Source organism: Sinocyclocheilus anshuiensis, unplaced genomic scaffold (assembly GCF_001515605.1).
Source record: "Sinocyclocheilus anshuiensis isolate Anshui unplaced genomic scaffold, SAMN03320099.WGS_v1.1 scaffold733, whole genome shotgun sequence".
NCBI classification, from domain to species: Eukaryota; Metazoa; Chordata; class Actinopteri; order Cypriniformes; family Cyprinidae; genus Sinocyclocheilus; species Sinocyclocheilus anshuiensis.
The window spans coordinates 1,028,742-1,051,868 of NW_015539923.1; the positions used below are offsets into that span (position 1 = coordinate 1,028,742).

The window sequence follows — 23,127 nt, forward strand, 5'->3', positions numbered from 1 at the left end:
ACACACACACACACACACCCGCAGATTTATACGTAAAGTGAGGCTTTAAGTGACATTCCCATAGTGCATGTGAACTTAATCCACCAGCTGGTATCTAATCCACAGTAAGAGAGAGAAAGAATGAGAGATTCAGAGTGTGTGTGTGTGTCTGTGTGTGTGTCGTCTATTACGACTGCTCATCTGCTTCAGTGCACATCTCATGCTGCATTTGTAGAGTACTCCCTCTGTGTGTGTTTATGTGTGTGTGTGAACCCCACAAGCAAAACTGGAATGATACATTCCACTCTGATTTGTTTAATGGTAGCATTACCTTATCCTTTAGGGGACAAACACTTAGTCCTGAGTCAGAGAGCACCTTGTGTGTTTCTTTCTTATATGACAGAATACATTTAGTTGTAAGTGTGAGATGCTCATTACCAATGAGTTTTAGGGCCCAATTATGCTCATGCACGCAGCTCATTAAAGTTAATCTCACATCACTATCATCAACGTGTCTGATTATGACAGGTATATTTTGACTGTTGCATCTTTATTAGCAAATGAGACAGTGTTTGCAATAGACACTTTAATAGTTCACTAAAAAATGAACATATGCTGAAAATTTACTCACCCTCAGGCCATCCAAGATGTAGATGAGAACATTTGGAGATATTTAGAATTACATCTCTTGCTCACTAATGAATCCTCTGAAGTGAATGGGTGCCGTCAGAACGAGAATCCAAAAAGTTGATAAAACATCACAATAATCCCAAAGTAATCCACACCACTCAAATTCATTATTAAGACATTTTAACTTTAAACCATTACTTCTGGACAAAATATTTGTCCTCTATCCATAATTTTGTTTTCTCCAGTGAAAAACGTCTGAATCAGAAGAGAAATATGCACAGATTTCAAGCGAAAACAACCCAAATTGGATTTTGATGTGAGAGGACAACAGGGGATGGACTTTTTAACTGGAGGAAGCGTAACTGTGGATTAAGGGCTGGTATTTTGGTCAGAAGTGACTATTTAAAGTTAAAAAAGCATCTTATGTCGACACCCTCATGTCGTTCCAAACTGGCATTCTTCTGTCGAACATAAAAGAAGATCACAAAAATGTAGTGATGCACCATTTTAGGCAAGAAAGTTGCTGGGAATTTTACATACAAAACAGAATATTATGTTAATAATGAATATTACATAATCACAATAGCAGGACTGCAAGGAAGTGATATGCAAATAATAGATTATATTAATAGCACTTCACGTTCTCATGTTATGCTGGAGTGTGAAGCAAACATATTTGATGTGCTGTCAACAAAGAAAACTCACCCTGAGCTTTGAATTTCCCTGGACTCCTAAATTAGAGACTGAAGTGTTTAAAATGTTCACTTAATCAGGAAGGAGTTGTGGATTTCTGAAAGAATTGTGAGCAGCCATTGCTTTGTTATAGCCAGGATGAACTGTTCCTCCAAGACTTAATTGAAGTTATTAAGAGGCTAGTGGTTCTTAACTGGTAGGTTTAAACCTAAAACCGCAGGTATGTTTTGTTTGTAGAAATCTTTCTGAGTGCAAAAATCTTACCCGTTTCAGTTATGTATGACTGACAGATGTGGCTAAGTTTATTAGTTAGTATATACTGAAAGTGCGTTATCCAAATGAATGCAAGTTTTATATGCAAATACATAAATATTAAATTTATGCCTAAATACTGTTTGAGTGTACTTCTGAGTGCCCAATAGTCTGGATTCAGAAGCAAACCCAGTTGAGAATCACCACACTAAGCTACAGCAATCTCTATACATGTTCAAAGAGCACAAATGAAGTACCATGCAAATAGTATTGCATTGCATTTAATTGCAGTAATGTGGATTTAAACCTTTACAGGAGCCAGACCGTCCTGCACCAGTTCTGCTGTCCTGCACCAGAGGCCCCAGAGGGAGACTCCCTAACCTGCTCCAGGTGAGGATGACACCTTATGCAATGAGCCAATCAGAAAAGAGTGTCTTTCTACATGCCAAACAAACAAATTGTACAATATGAGCAAGTGATGCAGTAAGGAGAGTGTGAATCTACTTGTTTACCACAGCTGTCTGCATTGGTTAAGTTTTCCATCCTTGAATGGTAGTGGTTTTCTGTTTGCAGCCCCTGTTCTCTTGGCCTGAGGCATTCTGGGTGATGGGATTCAAGCTAGTGGAGTGTAAGTGTGCGTGTGTGTGTTTGTGAGAAAGAGAGTTAATGCATGCTGCAGGTGTAGTTTAACCCTCATCCGTCCTCTGTCTGATAGACTGGAAAACTCTGGGTATGGATAAGCACCGTCACTCAGGTGAAGAGAGAGTGTGTGTGTGTGTGTGTGTGTGTGTGTGTGTGTGTGAGTGTGGCAGTTCTGCACTATTTTGGGAACTTCAAACCATTTGAGCTTTGTTGACTGCATATTTTATGTTGCCAACAAAATCAAGTCTTAAAAGCTCTTCTTAATTAAACAGCACATGATAACTGTGAACAAAGTCAGTTCTAAACAACAGAAAATCTATACTTTTGTGTCCAAATTTGAAGAAATCATGACCTCATCTTTGCAGAAAACTGATAAAGTGGAAAGTGCTCATTATTTTGTGACCCTCACAAAAAGCTCTGAATCATATTTTCCAATTTTTGTGGTAAACATTAAAGAGGAGCTTTATTTCTGCAGAAAATCTATTCTAATATGTCCTGAATGGTTGAAAAAGGGCAAAAAAGAAAAGGAAGATCCTCAGGAGTGCATTTTGTTTCTCACCTGTAATGCAATGTAAAAAATATTTGGTTAAATTGACAGTAAAAAAAAAACTGTCTGCTGTGGTTGCCAGAAATTCACTGTAAAAATACAGTGACAGTGTTTCCTGTATTACAGGATGCCTGTATAATTTAAAACTTAGAACATATATTTAATTAAGTGATGGAATGTTAATACACCAAGCTACTTAAACTACTGAAATATGCATTTTACCTATAAATAATACAGGTGGTTCAATAGAAAGCCACTTGACAAAAACACAAAACTAAAAAAAAAGCAATGAACTAAAAAATAAAAATAAAAATAAGAACCAAAATTAATTATAGTTCTATGTGATGTGTCACGTAGGGTCTTCTAGGAATGTCCTACTATTTTTCCACCATAATTATATGGTAATTTGTTGTTTTTACTTACAAAAAACATACATTTTACAGAATTACACGGTATTGAATTACATATAATGGAATGTTACACATTTTCACAGTATATAGTTATAGAAAAAAAATTACTGTAGAATTTTATAGTATTTTTTTGTTGAAATTTCATTACATGCAAAAAAACATTAAAAAAAATGACACAATGCCATGTTAAACTACCATTTTTCATACATTGTTACAATTAAGTAAATATTTTTACTGTAACATTTTTACAGTATTTTTCACTAGAAATGACAAGATTTACAGTGTAGAAAAAATGTAAGTGGAGCTTGGCTGTGCAAAACTTTTTTTTTGTTAGCATTTTTCTATGCCGTTGCGGTTGCTAGGGTGTTCTGATGGTCACTAGGGTGTTATGGGTGGTGAGTAGTGATATCCATAGCTCCAATGGTGTTGCCTCAGTGGTGAACTGAAGTTTAATGCTCAGGGTTAGATGTTTGTTTAAATCACTAATCGTAAGCACCACTAATGAAGTTTTATTGATGCCAATTTTATCGATGAACAGGAGAGAGCAGTTTAATTTTTGCAAAAGCCTATCGTGATTGTGTGCCAGTTATTTCCCAAATGATCAGGAAAGGGGGTTGGTGGGAGAGAAAAACATAAGTAGTTTCTCACCTTTTATTTGCACCTGTCGTCACCTGTCGTCATTCACAATCTGTTTTTAAACAGCTTGAGAGAGAGAGAGAGAGCATATTTATTGAGTCATAACATAGGAAATGACATCAAACCCTGCTACTAGCATCACATGCTCTCTCACATAAAGAGTGATATCACATTTCAGTTTGGGTTCTCAGATCAATCGCGCAGCGACCTAATGATCTGTAGTGACCGTGTGCACCAGCGTCTGTTTTCACTCTCTTTTAAGGTTCTGCTGCATTTGTTGTCGTTCCTCAGAGGCGAGCAGTACTTGGCGCATGAAAGATGGAAAACCCTGCTCTCTGCTCCTCGTGTATGAGTGCTTACAGAGCTTAAGTGGCCTTTACTCCAGGGTAGCAGCTAATATGCTGACAGTGAATGCAGTCAGCAGTGTGCTTGTGTGTGTTGTAAACCCGTGTCTACACTGAGAGAGAACCTGGAGAAAATGGAAATGGGGTTGAGCCGTGTTGTTAAGCAGAAGGAACGTACTTTGTGACATCTCTCATGATTTAAACATCTGCTTTCCACTCAGAAATGCTTTTTCATGAGCTCAACATAAGAGGAAAATGGCTTTGTCATGCATGGGGTTACGTAAGATTGTGTGGGGTGCTAACCTCGGAAATTTGGTTTGATTTAGTCTTTGGTTTTTGGAATTTATACAGAACCTATCCATTGAAATGTACTAATTGAATTTACTATTTGAGTAACCAAATATTTTTTATTTAATAAATAATTTAATTTTAACTAGTTTTGCAGAAGCGTGTTTTTAATATAATTTATATATATATGAGTATCTATCTTACTATATATATATATATATATATATATATACAAATTCATATTTTAAATTATATTATATATATTATATATAAATCATTTAATTTGAATGATTTAGTGTATACACACACTTATATATATATATATATATAGTATACATATTAACAATTTAATGACTTGTATATACTAATTATATAAAAAATTATATAAGATAAAATGATAGAAAAAATTATATATGATTCATTGATTTAAATATGATATGATTTAATTTATATATATGTATATATAAAATGTTTATATACAAATGTGTATGTGTATACAGTACATACAAACACACAAACAATTTAATTTAAAATTTGAACAATTTCATTTTTGTCTTATTGATTCAATGAATAGTTTAAAAAGCCAAAATGAATAATGGTATTTTATTTTAATTTAATTCAATTTTTGTTGTCTCATTCAATGAGCAGATTCTGACAATTAATTGATGATTTGGAAAGATGAACTGAAACCTTCGCTTGATTACCTCATTTTCCATGAAGGCTGCGTTGAATCTGAAATCTGTGAAAGCCTGCATGTAGTAATTAAGCAGAGTTAATTAGTCCTGAGTGCGCAGTGGGTTCTGATCAGTCTAGATTAAAAGACGGTGAATCTGGGTCAGCCACTGCTCACTTGTGTTGCATCTGTACAAAATGATCCTTTGATATGAAGAGCATGAAACGATAAGTTAATTTTGTATCTATCTATTTATCTGCAGATAGAGGAACTGGAGCAGAAGTACGGTGGTCCTCTGATTTCCCGGCGAGCGGCCTGTAAGATCCAGACGGCGTTTCGTCAGTACCAGCTCAGTAAGAACTTCCAGAAGATCCGGAACTCGGTTCTGGAGAGTGGGATCCCGCGGCGCATGTCTGTGCGCAGGGTCCGGGTACAGAGGGACAGGTTTTCTGCTGAACGGGCGCTGATGGAGGGATGTTCACTCATGGGCATCCCACTCACACACTCCACCTCACTGCCGGTGGCCACTACAACCACACTCACACACCTGGAGGACACATTCACTGAACAGGTACAAGTACACCATCAACATGTGATATCTATTCAGCATATTTCTATTACAGTCTTTCATGAGTTCAAGCACACAAACAATGCTGTTCTATTCATGCTATTTTTTTGTTTGATTCTATTGCATTTGGTTCTGTTCTGCCTTTTTGATTTGTTCTGTTTCATTCTACTCCAATATGTTGTTCTGTACTATTCTATTCAGATATGTTGTTTTTTTTTGCTATTGTATTCCATTCTAGTCTATTCAAATGTTGTTATTTTCTGTTGTGTTCTGTTCTATTTCATTTTATTCTGTTCTATTCAGTTCAGATATGCTGTTCTATTCTATTCTGTTCTATTCAAACATGTTGTTCTGTTCTATTGTATTCCATTCTATTTGGTTCTTTTTTTATTCAGTTTAAATATGTTGATCTCTTCTGTTGTATTTTGTTCTATTCTATTCAAAAGTGTTGTATTCTGTTATATTTGGTTCTATTCAATTAGGTTCAAATATGTTCTTATACTCTGTAGTTTGTTCTATTCTATTCAAATATCTTGTTCTGCTCTATTTTATTTGTTTCTATTCAGTTTAAATGTTATTTTCTGTTGGATTCTGTTCTGTTGTATTTTGTTCTATTCTATTCTGTTATATTTGGTTCTATTCAATTCAAATGTTATATTCTGTTATATTCTATTCGAATATCTTGCTCTTCTGTTGTATTTGGTTACATTGTTTTTTTTTTTTCTATTCAGATATCTTTTTCTATTGTATTCATTCTATTCAGTTCTATTCAAATATGTTGTTCTGTTCAGTCATATTTGGATTTATTCTATTTGGTTGTCTTCTGTTCAGCTTAAATATGTGTTTCTTTTCTGTTGTATTCGCTTCCGCTTTATTTGGTTCTATCCAATTTAAATGTTCTTTTTTTGTTGTATGCTGTTCAGTTGTATTACATTGATTATATTCTATTCAGTTTAAATATGTTGTATTCTGTTCTATTGTATTCCATTCTGTTCTATTCAAATATGGTGGTTTATTCTGTTTTCATTGTATTCTATTCAATTCAAATATGTTGTTCTGTTCTCTTCTCTTCTGTTCTATTCTAACCTGTACTATTAAAATATGTTCTAGTCTTTTCTGTTTTATTCACACTTGTTATTCTATTCTCCCTGCCAGGTTCAGTCATTAGCGCGGTCTATTGACGAGGCTTTGAGCAGCTGGAGTTCTGTTCGAGACGGGGAAGGAGAGAAGTCCACTGCGGCCCCTCCCTCTGGATCCCATCCCGAGGGGCTCCTGGTGGACCCCGCTGCCCCACAGGATGCCACGCAGAGCGGCTGTGGGGAGAACATACCCCGCAGCGCCAGTAAACTCATGATGGCTTTCAGGGATGTGACTGTTCAAATTGACAACCACAACTTTCGCCTCTCCTCCTCAATGCTGGAGTCAGTTTCTCTTGGTAACGGCGTAGCCAAGGAGACCAGCTTGGAACCCCAAATGCGGGGACAGAAAGCAGGCCAGTCGGCATCAACAGCTACGGCAGAGCCTGAGTTTCCAGCTCCGCCACCCAGTGAGGAAGAGAAGGAGAACCAACAGCCAACCGGAACAGACGAACCGACAGCAGGGGCGGGACCGGAGGAGAAACAGACCAATCAGATTGCATCAGAGACAGCGGAAAACAGCTCGGAGCCCGTCAGTAGCAGCAGCACCTCCACATCAGCGTGTGAGACGATGACTCTGTCTCTGCCCCGCCCACATTGTCAGGACACGCCCTGCGGCACGCTCTCCACGGATATTGCACGCAAACGCCTTTACCGCATTGGACTCAACCTCTTCAATGTGTGAGTACAAAGGTTAAAAGTCAAATGTTTTCATTTACAGTGGCTTTTTTTTTTAGTGTGTTACAGGTTTTGCCATGTTTGAAAGTCTCAGATGTCCCACAAAGACAGTCAAGTGATCATTATTTACATAGCGCTTTTTATAATGCAGATTGTTAAAGCAGCTTTACAGTATTAAACAGGGAAATAGTGTCAGATTGTGCAGATAAAACCTACTAATCTAGTGCTATTATAGTATTTGTATACAAGTTTAGTTTTCATTTTAATTTTAGTTTCCCTTTTAGACATTTAGTTTTTTCTGTATTTCTATATAGTTTTATTTTGATTTCAGTTTTAGTAATTTTAGTCTTCAGTAATTTTCATTTTCAATTTTAGTTTAATTTTTAGTAACTTTTGTTGTTGCTTTGACATTTTGTTCAGTTTTTTTTTTCTTTCTATATAGCTTTAATTGATGTATTTATAATTTTAGTACTGTAAAATTAATTTAGTTGCCAAGGCAACATTTGTCATTTGTAAGTTTTAAGTTTTTGTAAGTTTAAGTTTTTCAAGTAATATTTATTTTAAGTTACTGAAGAAAAAAACAACAATAGTTTTAGTTACAAAAATATTACAAATTTTACAATCTTAATGAGGAAAACTGCTGCATAAAGGGATATTTTCTCTTTAAAATATCGGTTTGAGTTAGTCTGTCTGTGTCTTATCTTTTAAATCCTAATTCAATTTCTGAATATGAATATCAGGGTGCAGAATTGCAATGTGAATATAAAGAAGTAGTATTCAATTAGAAGAAATTCATATAACTGTCATATTTAACTGGAAATGCAAAGTTTGTCAAAGTAAACTTTAAATTTGGCTTGTCAAAAACTTGTTTGAAAGTTCTGAAAGAAGTTTGTAGTTTAAAGGTTTTTAGGCCTTACAAATAAACATATTATAGAATTGTTTAAATTACTAACCCTAAAGAAAAGCGCTTTTGTTTGCGGGGTTAGTTTGACCATGACTAAAGAGTTGAGTGCATTTTCATTATACTTGCTGTTATACAGTATATACACACTGACAAAAACACACACGCTTGCTCATGTATACATACTCAAAAAGACTATATTATACTCCCTCAGGGGTGATTGTGAGGCTCTTTCTCTGCTCCATTTTGTGTGTTTAGCTCTTTCAGACACACACACACACACACACACAAGCAGAATAAAGCCAATCCTCAGAGGATTCAGACTGCATCAGCACTCAATTGAAATCTCAGATCAGATTTACTTTGACATGCTTGACGTGAGTATCACCACTGTTGCCATGGCAACCAGGTGATCCACACACACTCACACACGGTTTTACTCAGACTGTGACTAAGCGACACTGTTGTTTTTTTTAAGGTTTCTTTGAGGATGTATGTGGGAATTTAGTTTTTTTTCAGCTATTTGCTCACAATGAGTAAGTGGCGTGTAGCTTGTTTAGAGTGCTGTGTGTGTGTGTGTGTGTGTGTGTGTGTGTGTGTGTGTGTGTGTGTGTGTGCTTGCTCGCCGGTATAATGTCGGATGTGACCTGTGAAGACGTTCAGTGTGGTGGAAATAATGCACGACTCGGTGATGTCATCTCGAAGTCCAATACTAAAGAAAGCTAGGAACAGACAAATACAGAGAAAGAAATATCAATATTATTATAAATGATAATCTCCAGAAACCGAAACTTTCACTGGAATCCATTATGACATATTGAACTTTTTTTTTTTTTTTTTTCCCCCTATAAATCCACTTACAATGAGGGGAAAAAAATTATGTGAAATAATATTATAATTTAAAACAACTGTATTCTATTGTAATATATTTTAAAATGTAATTTATTCCTGTGATGCAAAGCTGAATTTTCAGCATCAATACTCCGGTCTTCGTGTCACATGATCCTTCAGAAATCATTCTAAAATACTGATGTGCTGCTTAAGAAACATTTCTTATTATTATCAATGTTGAAAATAGTTGTGCTGCTCAAAAGTTGAGAATTTTTATTATAATATGAAAAAAATGATAATTTTTTTTTGGTCAGGATTCTTTAGTGAATAAAGTAGAAAATGTATTTGATTATTATAAATGTAATTACTGTCACTTTTGATCAATTTAATGCATCCTTGCTGAATAAAAGTATTCATTTATTAAAAATCGTACTGACCCCAGGCTTTTAAAGAGTAGGCTAGTGAACATAAATATAAGCTGCTCAGTCCTGCTGTTATTGCCTGCTTATATAGATGTTGTGATGCACATATGGACGAGTGCGTCTGTGGAACAGAATGTCAGCAAGATGTTTACTGACGTGGAAAGAATAATCTGCATTTAAATACTGTATGCTTCTAGCTAAGAATATCTCTTAACACACAAATACAGTACATACAGTATGTAAACCTGCGCACATGCATGCAGTCCTCCTGTTTTTTTTTCTGGAAACAATTTATAATAACTTTCACAAGCTCAGACTGAATGCAAATAGTTTTTTTTTTTGTATTTTCTGCTCTCAATTTGGACAGAAAACAGCAGAAATTTGTTAAATGGTTTCTTAAAAAAAAGCATTAAATAATGCTTAGTTTGTATATGCTATCGGTCAAAGTTTGAAATCTTTAAGATTTTTATGTTTATGAAATACGATCCAAACAGTAAAAACAGCAATATTGTGAAATATTACTAACTACATAAATGTCTTTCAAACACTTGCACATGAAAACATTAAATGTACTTTCAGTACATTATATCATTACATAATGTTAGCTAATTTTCCTAATGAACATTATTATAAAGTGTTGTGTTAGCTCTAGCCTCTTGAGAAAGAGAAAATCAGTTGTCTCACCTACATCCTTCTTGATCTTCCTGCAGCAATCCAGACAAAGGCATCCAGTTCCTGATCTCCAGGGGCTTTATTCCGGACACAGCAATTGGTGTGGCTCACTTCCTGCTGCAGAGGAAGGGTTTGAGTCGACAGATGATTGGAGAGTTCCTGGGTAACAGCAAGAGGCAGTTCAACAGAGATGTGTTGGAGTGAGTTGTGTCTTCAGAAACTTTTATGCACCATAGTTTTCTCTGTATCACAGTCATTTTGCAGACAATTACATATCCTCTGAGGCAAAAATGTAGTCCTAAATCATATAAAACATTTATAATAAGCCCTGAAAAATGAATCAATATTAACTGAATTAAAAACTGCTCACTATACAATCAGAATGAGTTATTGCCAGGTAAGATTACAGTATAGTTACAGTATGTTTGAAGCTTCCAATGCACTGGAAAAATAACGAAAACATAAATAAATATACACAATGTAAACACAGTAGACAAATGATGTATGAACATAACCGAAAACATACAAAATATAGTTAAATATATGTATATTTCACTAAATTTCTATAGTTGAAAAAATGTAGTATAGTTTAATTAAATAAATATAAAATACATAAAAAATATTTTAATGTGGTTAATTTTTTATTGCATTTATAACAAATAATAATAAATAAACTCTTTAGTTCTCTTTAATTCAATTTTTTTTAATAATAAAATGAAATAAATATACACATTATAAACACAATAGACAAATGTATATACATTTCACAGAATATAAAAAATGTATGTACAAATATGCCATTTACACAAAAGTATGTAAAGAATTATTAAGACTATGCATTTTTTGTTATGATTATGTGAAGAAAGTCAGAATTGTCATTGCCAATAAATCTAAATTAGAAAATATTGTCATAAATATGATTAAACTGCAGTTAATTAACAAACTCTAAAATGATACCTTTGTTTTAAATGGGAAACATTAAGATTAGAGTTAATATGACTGAATTAACCTAACTGCAATAGCTTATATTAAGCAATGCATGAATATAACCATATGGGGGTTATAATTTAAAAACCAACAACTGAAGGCATTAACGGCACATTTTCATTTCTTACAGTGCTGGAGCCCCATAAATTGGGCTCTTAATTTAAACAGAGCACATTTATGAGTTTTATGTGGTCTCTCTCTCAGCTGTGTGGTGGATGAGATGGATTTCTCCATGCTGGAGCTGGATGAAGCTTTGAGGAAGTTTCAGGCTCATGTGCGAGTGCAAGGAGAAGCTCAAAAAGTCGAGAGACTCATTGAAGCATTCAGGTGAGAATCACACACACACCAGTGCTGGAAATGAAGAGTCATTTCCTAGACACACATGTAATTTTTGCAGACTATGGTAATTTTATCCATTGGGTGCAGAGCATTGACTATAATGCGCATGAATGTTTTTCCTTTCAGTCAGAGGTACTGTATGTGTAACCCTGACGTGGTGCAGCAGTTTCATAACCCTGACACCATCTTCATCCTGGCCTTCGCCATCGTTCTGCTGAACACAGACATGTACAGTCCCAACATCAAACCAGAGCGCAAGATGCTTCTGGAAGACTTCATACGCAACCTACGAGGTGTGTTTACAGTATGTGTGTTAATTCAAACCGGAGCCTGTTGCTGTTTTGAGGTCAGAGATCGGATATTTGATTTTAAATCTTGCCAATTTTAATCGGCTTTCCATCTTCATGTTTAAATTTGCATTTTTGTTTTCATATCAAAAGAGACATTTTGATTATCTCCTAGGAGCGTAGGCAGTGTGTGTCTTGGATGGATTCCTGGTCTCTGATCAAATAGTTTTTGATCTGTTGCCTACTTTCCTCAGATATAACAAACACATACAGTATAAGAGAGCCGCACTTTAAAGTGAGATATAAAGACATGGGGACTGGAACAAAATCAGAGCATGCTATTAGTCGAGCTAATGATGGGATTTTTCCATAAGCCAAATAAATCCTCACTTTAGAAAAAGTACACAGTGGCACTTCTGCTTTTTATGTGAGCTTATTTCCGCCATGGAATAAAAATATAAACAATAAGGTAATTGTTACTTTTTACCTCACAATTCAGACTCTTTTCTGTGAGTTGATATCTCACAATTGTCCGTAATAAACTCCTAAAGTTTTTAATTCTGACTTTTTTTCTCAGAACTCTGAATTTAAATTTCGCAATTAATACCTCACAATTGCAATATATAAACAGTCTGAATTGCGAGTTTATAAATCTGACTTTTTTTATCAGAATTTCACAATTAATAACTTGCAACTGTAAGAGATTCACTTGCGATTCTGAGAAAAAATGTAGAATTTAGTTTATAATTCTGAATTTTTTTCAAGGAATCCTAAGTTTACGTTTTGCAATTAATAACTTGAAAATGCGGGATGTAAACTCGGAATTCTGATAAAAAAAAAGCCAGAATTGAGTTTATAGTTCTGACTTTTTTATGAGAATTATGAGTTTACATTTTGCAATTAATAACTCACAATGCTGAGATATAAATTCACAATTCTGAGGAGAAAAAATTCAGAATTACCAGTTTATAACTCACATTTGCAAGATATAAACTCGCAATTCTGAGAAAAAATGTCTGAATTGCAAATGTATAAATCTGACTTTTTTCTCAGTTTCACAATTAATAACTCGCAATTGTAAGAGATTAACTCGTGATTCTGAGGAAAAATTGTAGAATTAAGTTTATAATTCTGACTTTTTTATCAAATAATTCTGTTTACGCTTCGCAGTTAATAACTCGCAAATGTGAGATGTAAACTCGTAATTCTGATTAAAAAAGTCAGAATTGTGAGTTTATAGTTCTGACTTTTTTAGAATTCTGAGTTTACATTTTGCAATTAACAACTCACAATGCTGAGATATAATTTTGCAATTCTGAGAAAAAAGGGCAGAATGACCAGTTTCCAACAACTTGCATTTGCAATATATGAACTTGCAATTCTGAGAAAAAATTTCTGATTTTACATTTTGTAATTAATAACTCGGAGGAGAAAGAAGTCTGAATTATGAGATAGAAGTCACAGTTGTGAGGAAAAATATCAGAATTCTGTGATAAAAAATTACTTAAAAAAAAAAAAAACTTATTCTGTGGCTTTCCACAGCTTCTCCATACATTTTGGTCCTTGTTAACAAGAGATGCATTCCTATTACAGAATAGGCAATCCAGAACACTGTACAGTTTTCCAAACTTATAACATTTTAAAAACTAATGCAAGAATATAGTTTAAGTTCATAAATAACTAAATTCACCTTCAGGAGTGGATGATGGCGCAGATATTCCACGAGAAATGCTAGCCGGGATTTACGAACGGATTCAGCAGAGGGAGCTGCGCTCCAACGAGGATCATGTGACTTACGTTACCAGAGTGGAGCAAAGCATTCTAGGAATGAAGACAGTGAGTCACTTCTCTACCAATTATACACAAAGGTCATGTAAATGTGAAAAGTGCATCACCTTTCGGTTCAGTTTGCGCTTTGAAAAGGTGATTAGAGACCGTGAGATGTCTGACCGAACAACTGGCTTCTCAACATTACATTTATTATTGGGTCTATGACTATCACTCATACTAGTGTAATGATTTCAACAACCTCTAACACTATGTATTGAACTTAACCTGAACCGTTTGTGCTACACAAATGACAAGAGATTCTCCTTTCTGATTCAGGTTTCTTCATTTTTAAGGAATTAATATTTAGAAAGTGCAATTACATTGTCAAAAGATGAGATGGATTTATGTTGTTTAAATATAAAACAGTTTTTGAAAAAGGTATACATATTTCATTCATTATTTATAAAATACTGTTGACAAAATGTGTCTTGTGCATCTTTAACATTTTTAACCACATGTTGTCATATGAACAAACAGTCACTGATTTAAATCTCACAGCTAGTTGTAAGCTGTATGTGTTTGATTCACTAAAATAGATTCATTAGTTCATGAATCAGACTACACTGGTTGGTTGCATTATGATTCACTAAAAAGATCTGGAGTTCAAGAGTCAGATTACTGGTTATGCTATATTGTATGTTTTTGATTCACTAAAAAGAACCGGCTCATAAGAATAATTCATTCAACAATCAGACTACACTGGTTGTGCTGTATGCTTTTGATTCACTAAAACGTGCCGGCTTATAAGAGTCATTTGTTTGTGAATTGGACCATACTGGTTACTATGAATGTTTTTGATTCACTAAAACAGCTCAAAAGAATAATTTGTTCCAGAATCAGACAACAGTGGTTGCGCTGTATGTTTTTGATTCACTAAAAAACAAAAAAAAACAAAAAAACCCAGCTCATAGGATTCATTTGTTCCAGATTCAGAAAACACTGTGCTGTATGCTTTGATTCACTAAAAAACATTCTAAATTCTATATTTTGTAAATTATTCTGAAAATAATTCGAGAATCCTATTGTTCTATTCAACAGAATGATAATTCATATAATAATTCACAGAAGGTAAACAATATTTAATATTATATTATATTATTAGTATATATTATAAGTTTCATATGCAAGTCTAAAACTTAAAATAAGTTTCAACTTCAAAAACTTTTGCCAGTCTCAAGTTTGAGTAACATGATGAGGTAAAAATAAACTTTGCTCAAAGCAAAAACAAGTGAAATTCACATTAGTTTCTGGTCATTAATTTTTCCCACCTCTCTATTCTATGCTAACAGCTGTGTGAATGAATTTATCAGTGCGTGAGCTATAAAAGCAGGAGACTTGAGACTAAAACTGCTAGTTCGGTGCTATAATTTCAGATTTCACATGACAGCGCTGCAAAACATTCTACCTCCATATGAAATATTAATTTCATTCTTCAGCCCATACTGCACCAGACATCCCTCTTTTCATTTCCTGTGCTGATGGAAACTGCACCCTCTGAATTGAATTCACCCGATAGTTGATCTCTTTCTTTCTTCCTCAGATACTGTCGGTTCCTCACCGTAGGCTGGTGTGCTGCAGTCGACTCTATGAGGTCACCGATGTGAATAAACCTCAGAAACAGGCCTCACATCAGAGGGAGGTGTTCCTCTTCAATGACCTGATAGTGGTGAGAGACACACGTGTTCATACATGAAAACATATTCAAACGGGTACACCCAAACAACTGAAAATAAAAAATGATTTTTGTTTTGTGACGTTAGATCCTCAAACTATGCCCTAAGAAGAAGAGTGCTGCCACATACACGTTCTGCAAGGCCATGGGCTTACTGGGAATGCAGTTTCATCTGTTTGAGAATGAGTGTAAGAATACAAACACAAAAATATATATATTTATATTTTACTATATTGATAAATATGGTATAGAATGTAGTATAGTTAAAGTTAAAAGTTTTCAACTGCATGACTGTGAAATTACTACAGGGGGTCCATGGACTGACAAGTAAAAAAAAAAAACTAAAACTAAAAATGTATTTAAAAATGTCTAAATGTGGGTAATCTGTTAAATTGCATGTTAATAATCATAAATAAATAATATTACTAATAAATAAACATTTCACCTTACACTCTTCAGAAGCAACCAGATATAAGTCCAATATTAAAATATGAATATTTTTCAATTTGTTAGTTTTTAAACCCAAGTTTAGATGTATACATGTTTCTTTTTTAAAATATAAAAATAAGAATATTTAATAATAATATCCATAATGCCTTCCAAAAGGCAAAGTGTGGTTTTTGATAATATCAGCATAAATCAAAAGCAAAAATTCAAATTCAAAGCAAAGAAAAATATTAAAGCTATTTATATAGCATCTCCAAACTGTTCTGATTCGTCTGTTTCTCTGTCAATCAATCAGTGAATAATAATAAGTGAATAGATTATTATTTTGCAATAATCTTCAAAAAAGAAATGTCTGACTGTGAAGTGCATATGCTGCCATTATTATGCAATCAAAAAGAAAATCATTATTATCTTTAAAGGTAATTGCAATATAATGCATTTCAACAAAATCAATTTTTTGAGAATCAATTTTTTAAATAATAAAAAGCAGAACCTTACAGAGCAGATCTCAGTGTTTGCATTGTCATGCATATAGTGTGTGTTTTCTGTCACAGATTACCCTCATGGAATCACGATATTGTCTCCGTTCTCGTCAGAGAAGAAGCAGGTGGTGAGTTTCTGTTCTCAGAGCGCCGAGGAGCTGCTCAAGTTTGTAGAGGACCTGAGAGAGAGCATCGCAGAGGTGGCAGAGATGGAACAAATACGGATTGACTGTGAGTGTCTTTGCCTGTAACTGTGAGCTCAATTACTCCTGTTCAAACGCTTTAGGATATTGATAGTCACATTTATTAAAAATTATAAATTGAATAAAAAAAATCTCTTGGTTTCTGGACATCCATGTTTTGTCTAACCCACAGACTAGCAAAATCTCGAGACTTTTGACTTGGTCCAGTAAGAAACCACTTAGCAACCATCAAGAACACCCTAGCAAAAACATAGCAACATGCAAAGCATTTTCAGTTAAATATCATTGGAAAAGAATACTGTATATAATAGAACAGTACATGTTTTCCTCATTTTAAGTTGTTTATTAGCACTATAAATAATTTAAACATTATTTCTACCATTTTAACTCATTATAATCAGCTAAAGGTTAGCTAGAAATATAATGAATTCTCTATATTCCTCAGTGGTTTGAATGCCACGGTTGTGGGGAATGTTGTGGCCGTCATTAAAGTGAATTATGTATGTGGTTCTCAGGGGAACTAGAAAGACAACAGGTTGTGAGAAATCAAACTAACAAGAACGGCACACAACTAGACATCCACGCTGGACCTAGTTCTGCTTCAGGTACACACACAAATACTTACACGCGTTATACACAACAGTATGCCTGTTTTTGATGTCTTGTGTATTTGTGTGGCTTGCAGGGGATGATTTTTATGAGAAAACGGGAAGCAACACGGTAGAGGTTTGTATCAGTAAATCGTGAGTGCAGTGCAAAATTATGTTCAGATTCTGTGTGCATGTGTACAGTGTCCTCCAAAAGTTGGGAATGCCCTAGGCAAAGTGGGGTTTTAGATAATATCAGCATTAATGTTTATCATTTTTTTTAGAGATGTCTTTAGTGATGCATCGATAAGGGATGACTCGATAAGGTACTCACCCTCAGGCCATCCAAGATGTAGATGAGCTTGTTTCTTCATCAGAACAGATTTAGAGAGATTTATCATTAACATCACTTGGATCCTCTGCAGTGAATGGGTGCCGTCAAAATGAGAGTCCAAACAGCTGGGGAAAAAAAAGACTTCAGATGAATCCATGCAACTCCAGTCCTTCAATTAATGTCTTCTGAAGTGAAAAGCTGTGTGTTTATAAGAAACAAATCCATCATTAGGACTTCAGACTATTGCTTCTGGAAAAAATATGAGTCCATAATCCATAATAATAAGTGAAGCCATAATAAACTTCAAAAGAAACTATAATATAAAATAATACTTTAATGCATTTACACCAAAAATGTTGAGTATTTATGCTGATATTGTACCATTTTAAAGCCTAAGGCGTTTTCAAGTTTTTGGGGAACATTGTAGGTGGTGACAGCACGTTTGTAGTCTATATAGTTATCATCACTATCTCCTTGTAGAATCAGAGATAACCTCCCCACCGGCGCCAAACTCACAGCCCTTTACCCTTTGACCGCTGAGCTCACTCTGACCCCGCTGTCCATCAGAATGGAGACGCCCGCCCTCGGTGTCTTCACTGCAATCACACACCACTGGTGCAGAGCAATAACAGCACTGCCGCCCCCCAGAAAACACCATCCACCGCCCCTTGCTGTGATCTGTAATCTATGGCCTCTCACTCACTGCTGTGTTTTAATGCTGCATACAGCTGCTGTTGTTGTGGGGTGAAATTCTTCACATGTAAAAATCTTTAGTGGAACTGATGTCGACAGGGTAAGAATACACCACTGTTTTTAACATTGATAATAATAAAAAATGTTTCATAAGCAGCAAATTAGCATATTAGATTGATTTCTGAAAGATCAAGTAACACTGAAGACTGGAGTAATGATGCTGAAAATTCATCTCTACATCACAGGAATAAATTACATTTTACAATATATTCAAATAGAAAATATATACTTTAAATTGTAATAATATTTCATAAATTTACTGTATTTTTGATCAAATAAATGCAGTCTTGGTGAGCATGGAGAGACCTTTGAATGGTAGTGTACATTAGATCACAGAATAAAAAACGGTTGGCAAATTGCATATCCAAAACCACTTGCCTACCAGAGGGGGAAAAAAATGTTATTGCTTGTGGAATAACAAAGATAAGATTTGCAATGCACGTCCAGAAACACCATTGGCAATAGTTTCAATAGCTCTTGCACTGGAAGTCATTAACATTTAAATACTTCATTAAAAAGAGCCGAAATGAAAGGACCGAGCTGTGGTTACTGTGGACAGACAGGCTACACAAATGCGCTTTCACGAGATGCCAAACACATAACACGTATACACATGCAAACAAGCTCTATCAAGACAAGGTGCAAATTACCCAGCATGCAATAAGGACCCTCGCTGCCAAGCGTCTAGGCCCTCGAGGGGCACTTTAATGCTTCTTACAGACGGATAAAAATATAACAGTCTGATTAGCAGCGCAGTAATAAAAGGAAATGCATAAGATAGCAGTTAATTATCCAAATCACGGCAGTTAAAGAAGGAAGTCAGCGTCGCCCGCTTTCACCCACTCCGAACGCGCTATATGTACGTAGTCATGCTGTGTTTTCCTGCATGCTCTGGCAGACTTTTTGCACTTGTTTTATCACAAACTAAAGTAAATAAAATTTAAAGAAGAAAATAAATTTTTGGAGAGAAAAAAATCTGCTATTGCAGTAGGACAAAATACACAGAGTTTTATCATTTATAATAATAAAATGTTGTAAAATAATATAATATTATTACTAATATTATTATTATTAGATTTTTTCAAAAATAATATTATAAAAATATCATTAGATGAATTCAAAAATAGATAGAAAATACTTAGGATATTTTGAATATAAAATTTGATTTGCAAAAAAGGCCTTATACTAATATAACTTTCCATCATGTACAGTTTTTATTTTTTAAAAATAAGAATAAAGATTTTTTCAATTTTTGTATATGTATATAAAATTTAGATTACAGTCTTCAAATGAGTGGGAAAATGTGTTCAAATACTCCATTTAATGTCAAAGAACTTAATTATAAATGTTTTTCACAAAATCTGTAATTTTCTGTTTGGATGTCATAAAACACCCACAAATGTAGCAGAAAACATCTGGGTCATGTTTGCATTTTTCGTTTTTGACTGGCCATTAATTCTAACCTTAAAATCAGGATTAGGTGTAAAATAATGTCTTCAGAATCATTCATACATGAAAATCGGCTGACAATTGAACAAACAGTTGTAACCTGGCTCAGAGGAACACAGGAATCATGTCTTTGTGGCAGTTTTTCTACCGATTAAGTGATAATTCAAGACTTCTTCATCGTACAAATGGCTGTCAAAAGCAAAAATGCAACGAAATGCACATATTTTGTGAGAAAGCGTGACATGCTAGAGCAAAACAGCCACTATTTTTGGAATCAGCACCTCAGAATTAGTAAGAAACAAGTATTGGATTTCATTCAGCAAATATGATGCAGGACGCTGTTATTTATATAATATTCCAGTATTTATTAATATTTTACATTTACTTAGCAGCGCAGTAATAAAAGGACGTGCATATGATAGCAGTTAATTATCCAAATCACAGCAGTAGGACGTCAGTGTCGCCTGTTTCACCCACTCCGACCGCGCTGTATGTATGTATTATTCGTGCTGTGTTTTGCCGCCTGCATGCTCTGTGGCATGGCCTTGTCGTGTGTTTCTGCACCAGAGGGCCGTGAGAGTGCAGCAGGCCAGGCTGATAACGCTTCCTGCTTCTGGCTGTTTCTAAACTAGGTGTCAATTCACAACAGGCTCCAAACGTACCAACTCAGCTCTACTCTGGCCCCACCCCAGTTTTGCCCCCCGACCCCTCCGCCTCCACGCCACCTGCTGAGCCAACGCAGGTACTCCAGCGGGACACGCAGCCTAGTCTGAACAACACACAGATTGGTTAACAACTGTTAAAGGGACGGTTCACCTAAAAAGAACATTCTGTCTTTATTTAATCAATCTCATGTTGTTCCAAACCCATATGAGACCCTGGATCACAAAACCAGTCATAAGGGTCAATTTTTTTAAATTGAGATTTATATCTTGTCACCTGAATAAATGAGCTTTGCATTGATGTATGGTTTGTTAGGACAGGACAATATTTGGCCGAGATCTATTGCTACAAATATACCCGTGCTATTTATGACTGGTTTTGTGGTCCAGGGTCACAAATGCTATTTTTTCAGAACACAAAACATTTTGAATAATCTTTACACAGCTTTTTTCAATACAAAGACAATTTATAGTTAAAAAAACACACCATAAAAAGCACAATTAAATACAGTCTGTACAATTTGTGGGCTCTGAAGTCCTCTGAAGCCATATGTAATTTATGTCCATAAAATGTATGTTCACTGGAATACTAAATGACTTTCACGGAAACATTAAGATGCATTCATTTTTTTTAAAGAAATGAAAAAAAAGAAAAACTGCCCAGTGCAGTAAGACTAAATTTACTTGTCTATGAATACAAAGTCTCAAATTAATATTTTATTTAGTGTTGCTTCAAGTAAATTTTATTTGATTTCATTATTAGATATTTTAACTGGAACGTAAATAAAAAATAGACAAAAATATTTGTTAAGATTAGGATATTTTGCAGTTTATGAAGTGTGATTTGGCCAGTGTTATTTTGTTTTATTTATATACTATTATAATGTTTACTCATATTTTACATTTGCTTTTTTATTTTATTTTTTCATTTTAATCTTAGTTTAAGTTTTAGGAATTTTGTTATGTGCTTTTGTAATTTTTATTGTTTTTTAAATATTCTATTTAGTTTTATTTCAGTTTTAGTTTTAGTAATATTAGCACTTTGACTTTATTTCAGTTAGTTGACAAGGCGACATTTCTATATTTCAACATTTCATATTTTCGTTCACATTTTTTAAAGTTTGTCATATTTACATTTAAACCTTATTTCATTTAACAATTTTTTTTTTCATAGGTTTAACTGTCACTGCATGGAAAAGAGCTGTATACACATTCTTCAAACATTCTCTTTTTTGTTCTGTGGAAAAAATAACAGAATACGGATGTAAAGCAACACGTATTGTAAAGCAACAATTGTCAGCTGAATAAACCATGACAGAATTTTCATATTTATGTGAACCATTGCTTTAACACTCTTTCTGAAGACACAAAATAGCACAAGCAGCCCGATCTGAACTGTTAGGCTCACGTCGCTCAAAAGAAGCTACACTTAGAATTGTTAGGTCCTCATGGCCTTAAAGTGTGTATTTAAAGTGAGCAGATGTATAGTATTTTTTTAAGAGGGATTTTTTTTCTCAGATCTTTTCTTGTGTGCTCATGTCCCCGTATTCAAATTAAATGTTTATATATTTTGATTTCTCCTTAAATACCAATGTTGTGTGTTGCTCCGACCCGAACTACAATAGATGGATGTAGTGTAGAGGGATGAATTTGTTTCTACACACCACCATAAAATAATGTTTGAAATTATAGAAATGTTCACATTGTTTTTTTTATGGAAATAGAAAATCACCACCCTCTTTCAAAGGTCTTACCTGTTAAAGCCTGAAAACGAAATCAAATTCCAGTATCTGGATATAAATTGTACCTTGCAGCATTTCTGAAAACAAATGCAAAAAGTAAAATAGCTAGGCTAGAAAAGAGAACACCCCCTTGAGTTGGTTTAGATGCAGCAAATAACAATTTGCACCCACAAGTCTCTGCAGTACGCATCCTGAACTAAACAAAAGTAACCAACTGTATCAGGAGGCGGATCATGTGACATCTGCTGCACATTTGCATAAATTTAACCTCAACTTTGCTCTTTATTCAAATTGCCAACTCCTACTGAAAATGCATGACTTTATTGCTGCAAATCAAATCATCCTTTAGGGAATTATTCCAGCTCTGTTGTGAATGTCCTCAACCAATGGTTTTGGAAGAAATTTAGGTCAGGACGTGGCCACTAAAGAATTTCTAACTTCCAAGATAAAAGCTGCAGATTTTGTTCGTATTTGGCATCATCTACTTACTTTCTTATCCTGTCAAGAGCCCAAGTGTCAGCTGCGGAGAAATGTAGGATGCTGCCATCCTGTGTGGAGGAAGCGCTTGATCTTGAGAGCCGTGCACCTTGTACCTAATGAGGGTGTTGACTGAGCTCCATAAACCCTTTAAAACGTTTGGATACCCGGCTCCTGACTTGTGCCTTCTCATAAAAGTATCCTAATGTCCTTTAAAAAGCACATTTTGGCCCAATGTGAATTGCTAATCTGTGTTGTAACCCATTTCCATATAGTACTTGCTAGAAATAGGAGGTTTCCTGTATTTCTACACTTATTTAAATTTCACTATTTTCCACAAATTCTGATTGGTTAAACCTAACTGATGTTTTTATGTAACAAAATGTTTATCTAATAACTTTTATTTACAGCATTGATAAACATTTTCTAGCATCCTGCTTGAACGTGTTAGTTCGTGTATACTCGTGATAGTCAGAAATTTTTCATTTGATTTGATATATTTTCACATACATTCACACTGAATGTATATCAAGTATTGATCTGTTAATATTTGTTAATGAGTAAAAATTAAATA

General features: G+C 34.5%; 1 protein-coding gene across 1 annotated transcript in view; it reads left to right on the forward strand.

Moving 5' to 3' along the window:
* The window catches only part of LOC107686597 (IQ motif and SEC7 domain-containing protein 3-like), a 21,789-nt gene extending 1,240 nt beyond the window's left edge, over window positions 1-20,549 (forward strand). Inside the window, exons 2-15 of the mRNA XM_016483660.1 lie at window positions 1,870-1,944; window positions 4,081-4,135; window positions 5,357-5,665; window positions 6,818-7,479; window positions 10,341-10,502; window positions 11,494-11,616; window positions 11,755-11,921; window positions 13,612-13,751; window positions 15,286-15,411; window positions 15,506-15,605; window positions 16,419-16,577; window positions 17,065-17,154; window positions 17,235-17,275; window positions 20,305-20,549. Coding sequence (XP_016339146.1) covers window positions 1,870-1,944; window positions 4,081-4,135; window positions 5,357-5,665; window positions 6,818-7,479; window positions 10,341-10,502; window positions 11,494-11,616; window positions 11,755-11,921; window positions 13,612-13,751; window positions 15,286-15,411; window positions 15,506-15,605; window positions 16,419-16,577; window positions 17,065-17,154; window positions 17,235-17,275; window positions 20,305-20,445 — 2,350 coding nt within the window. The 3' untranslated portion in view covers window positions 20,446-20,549. The remainder of the gene's footprint in view (window positions 1-1,869; window positions 1,945-4,080; window positions 4,136-5,356; window positions 5,666-6,817; window positions 7,480-10,340; window positions 10,503-11,493; window positions 11,617-11,754; window positions 11,922-13,611; window positions 13,752-15,285; window positions 15,412-15,505; window positions 15,606-16,418; window positions 16,578-17,064; window positions 17,155-17,234; window positions 17,276-20,304) is intronic.
* Window positions 20,550-23,127: the final 2,578 nt, after the last annotated feature.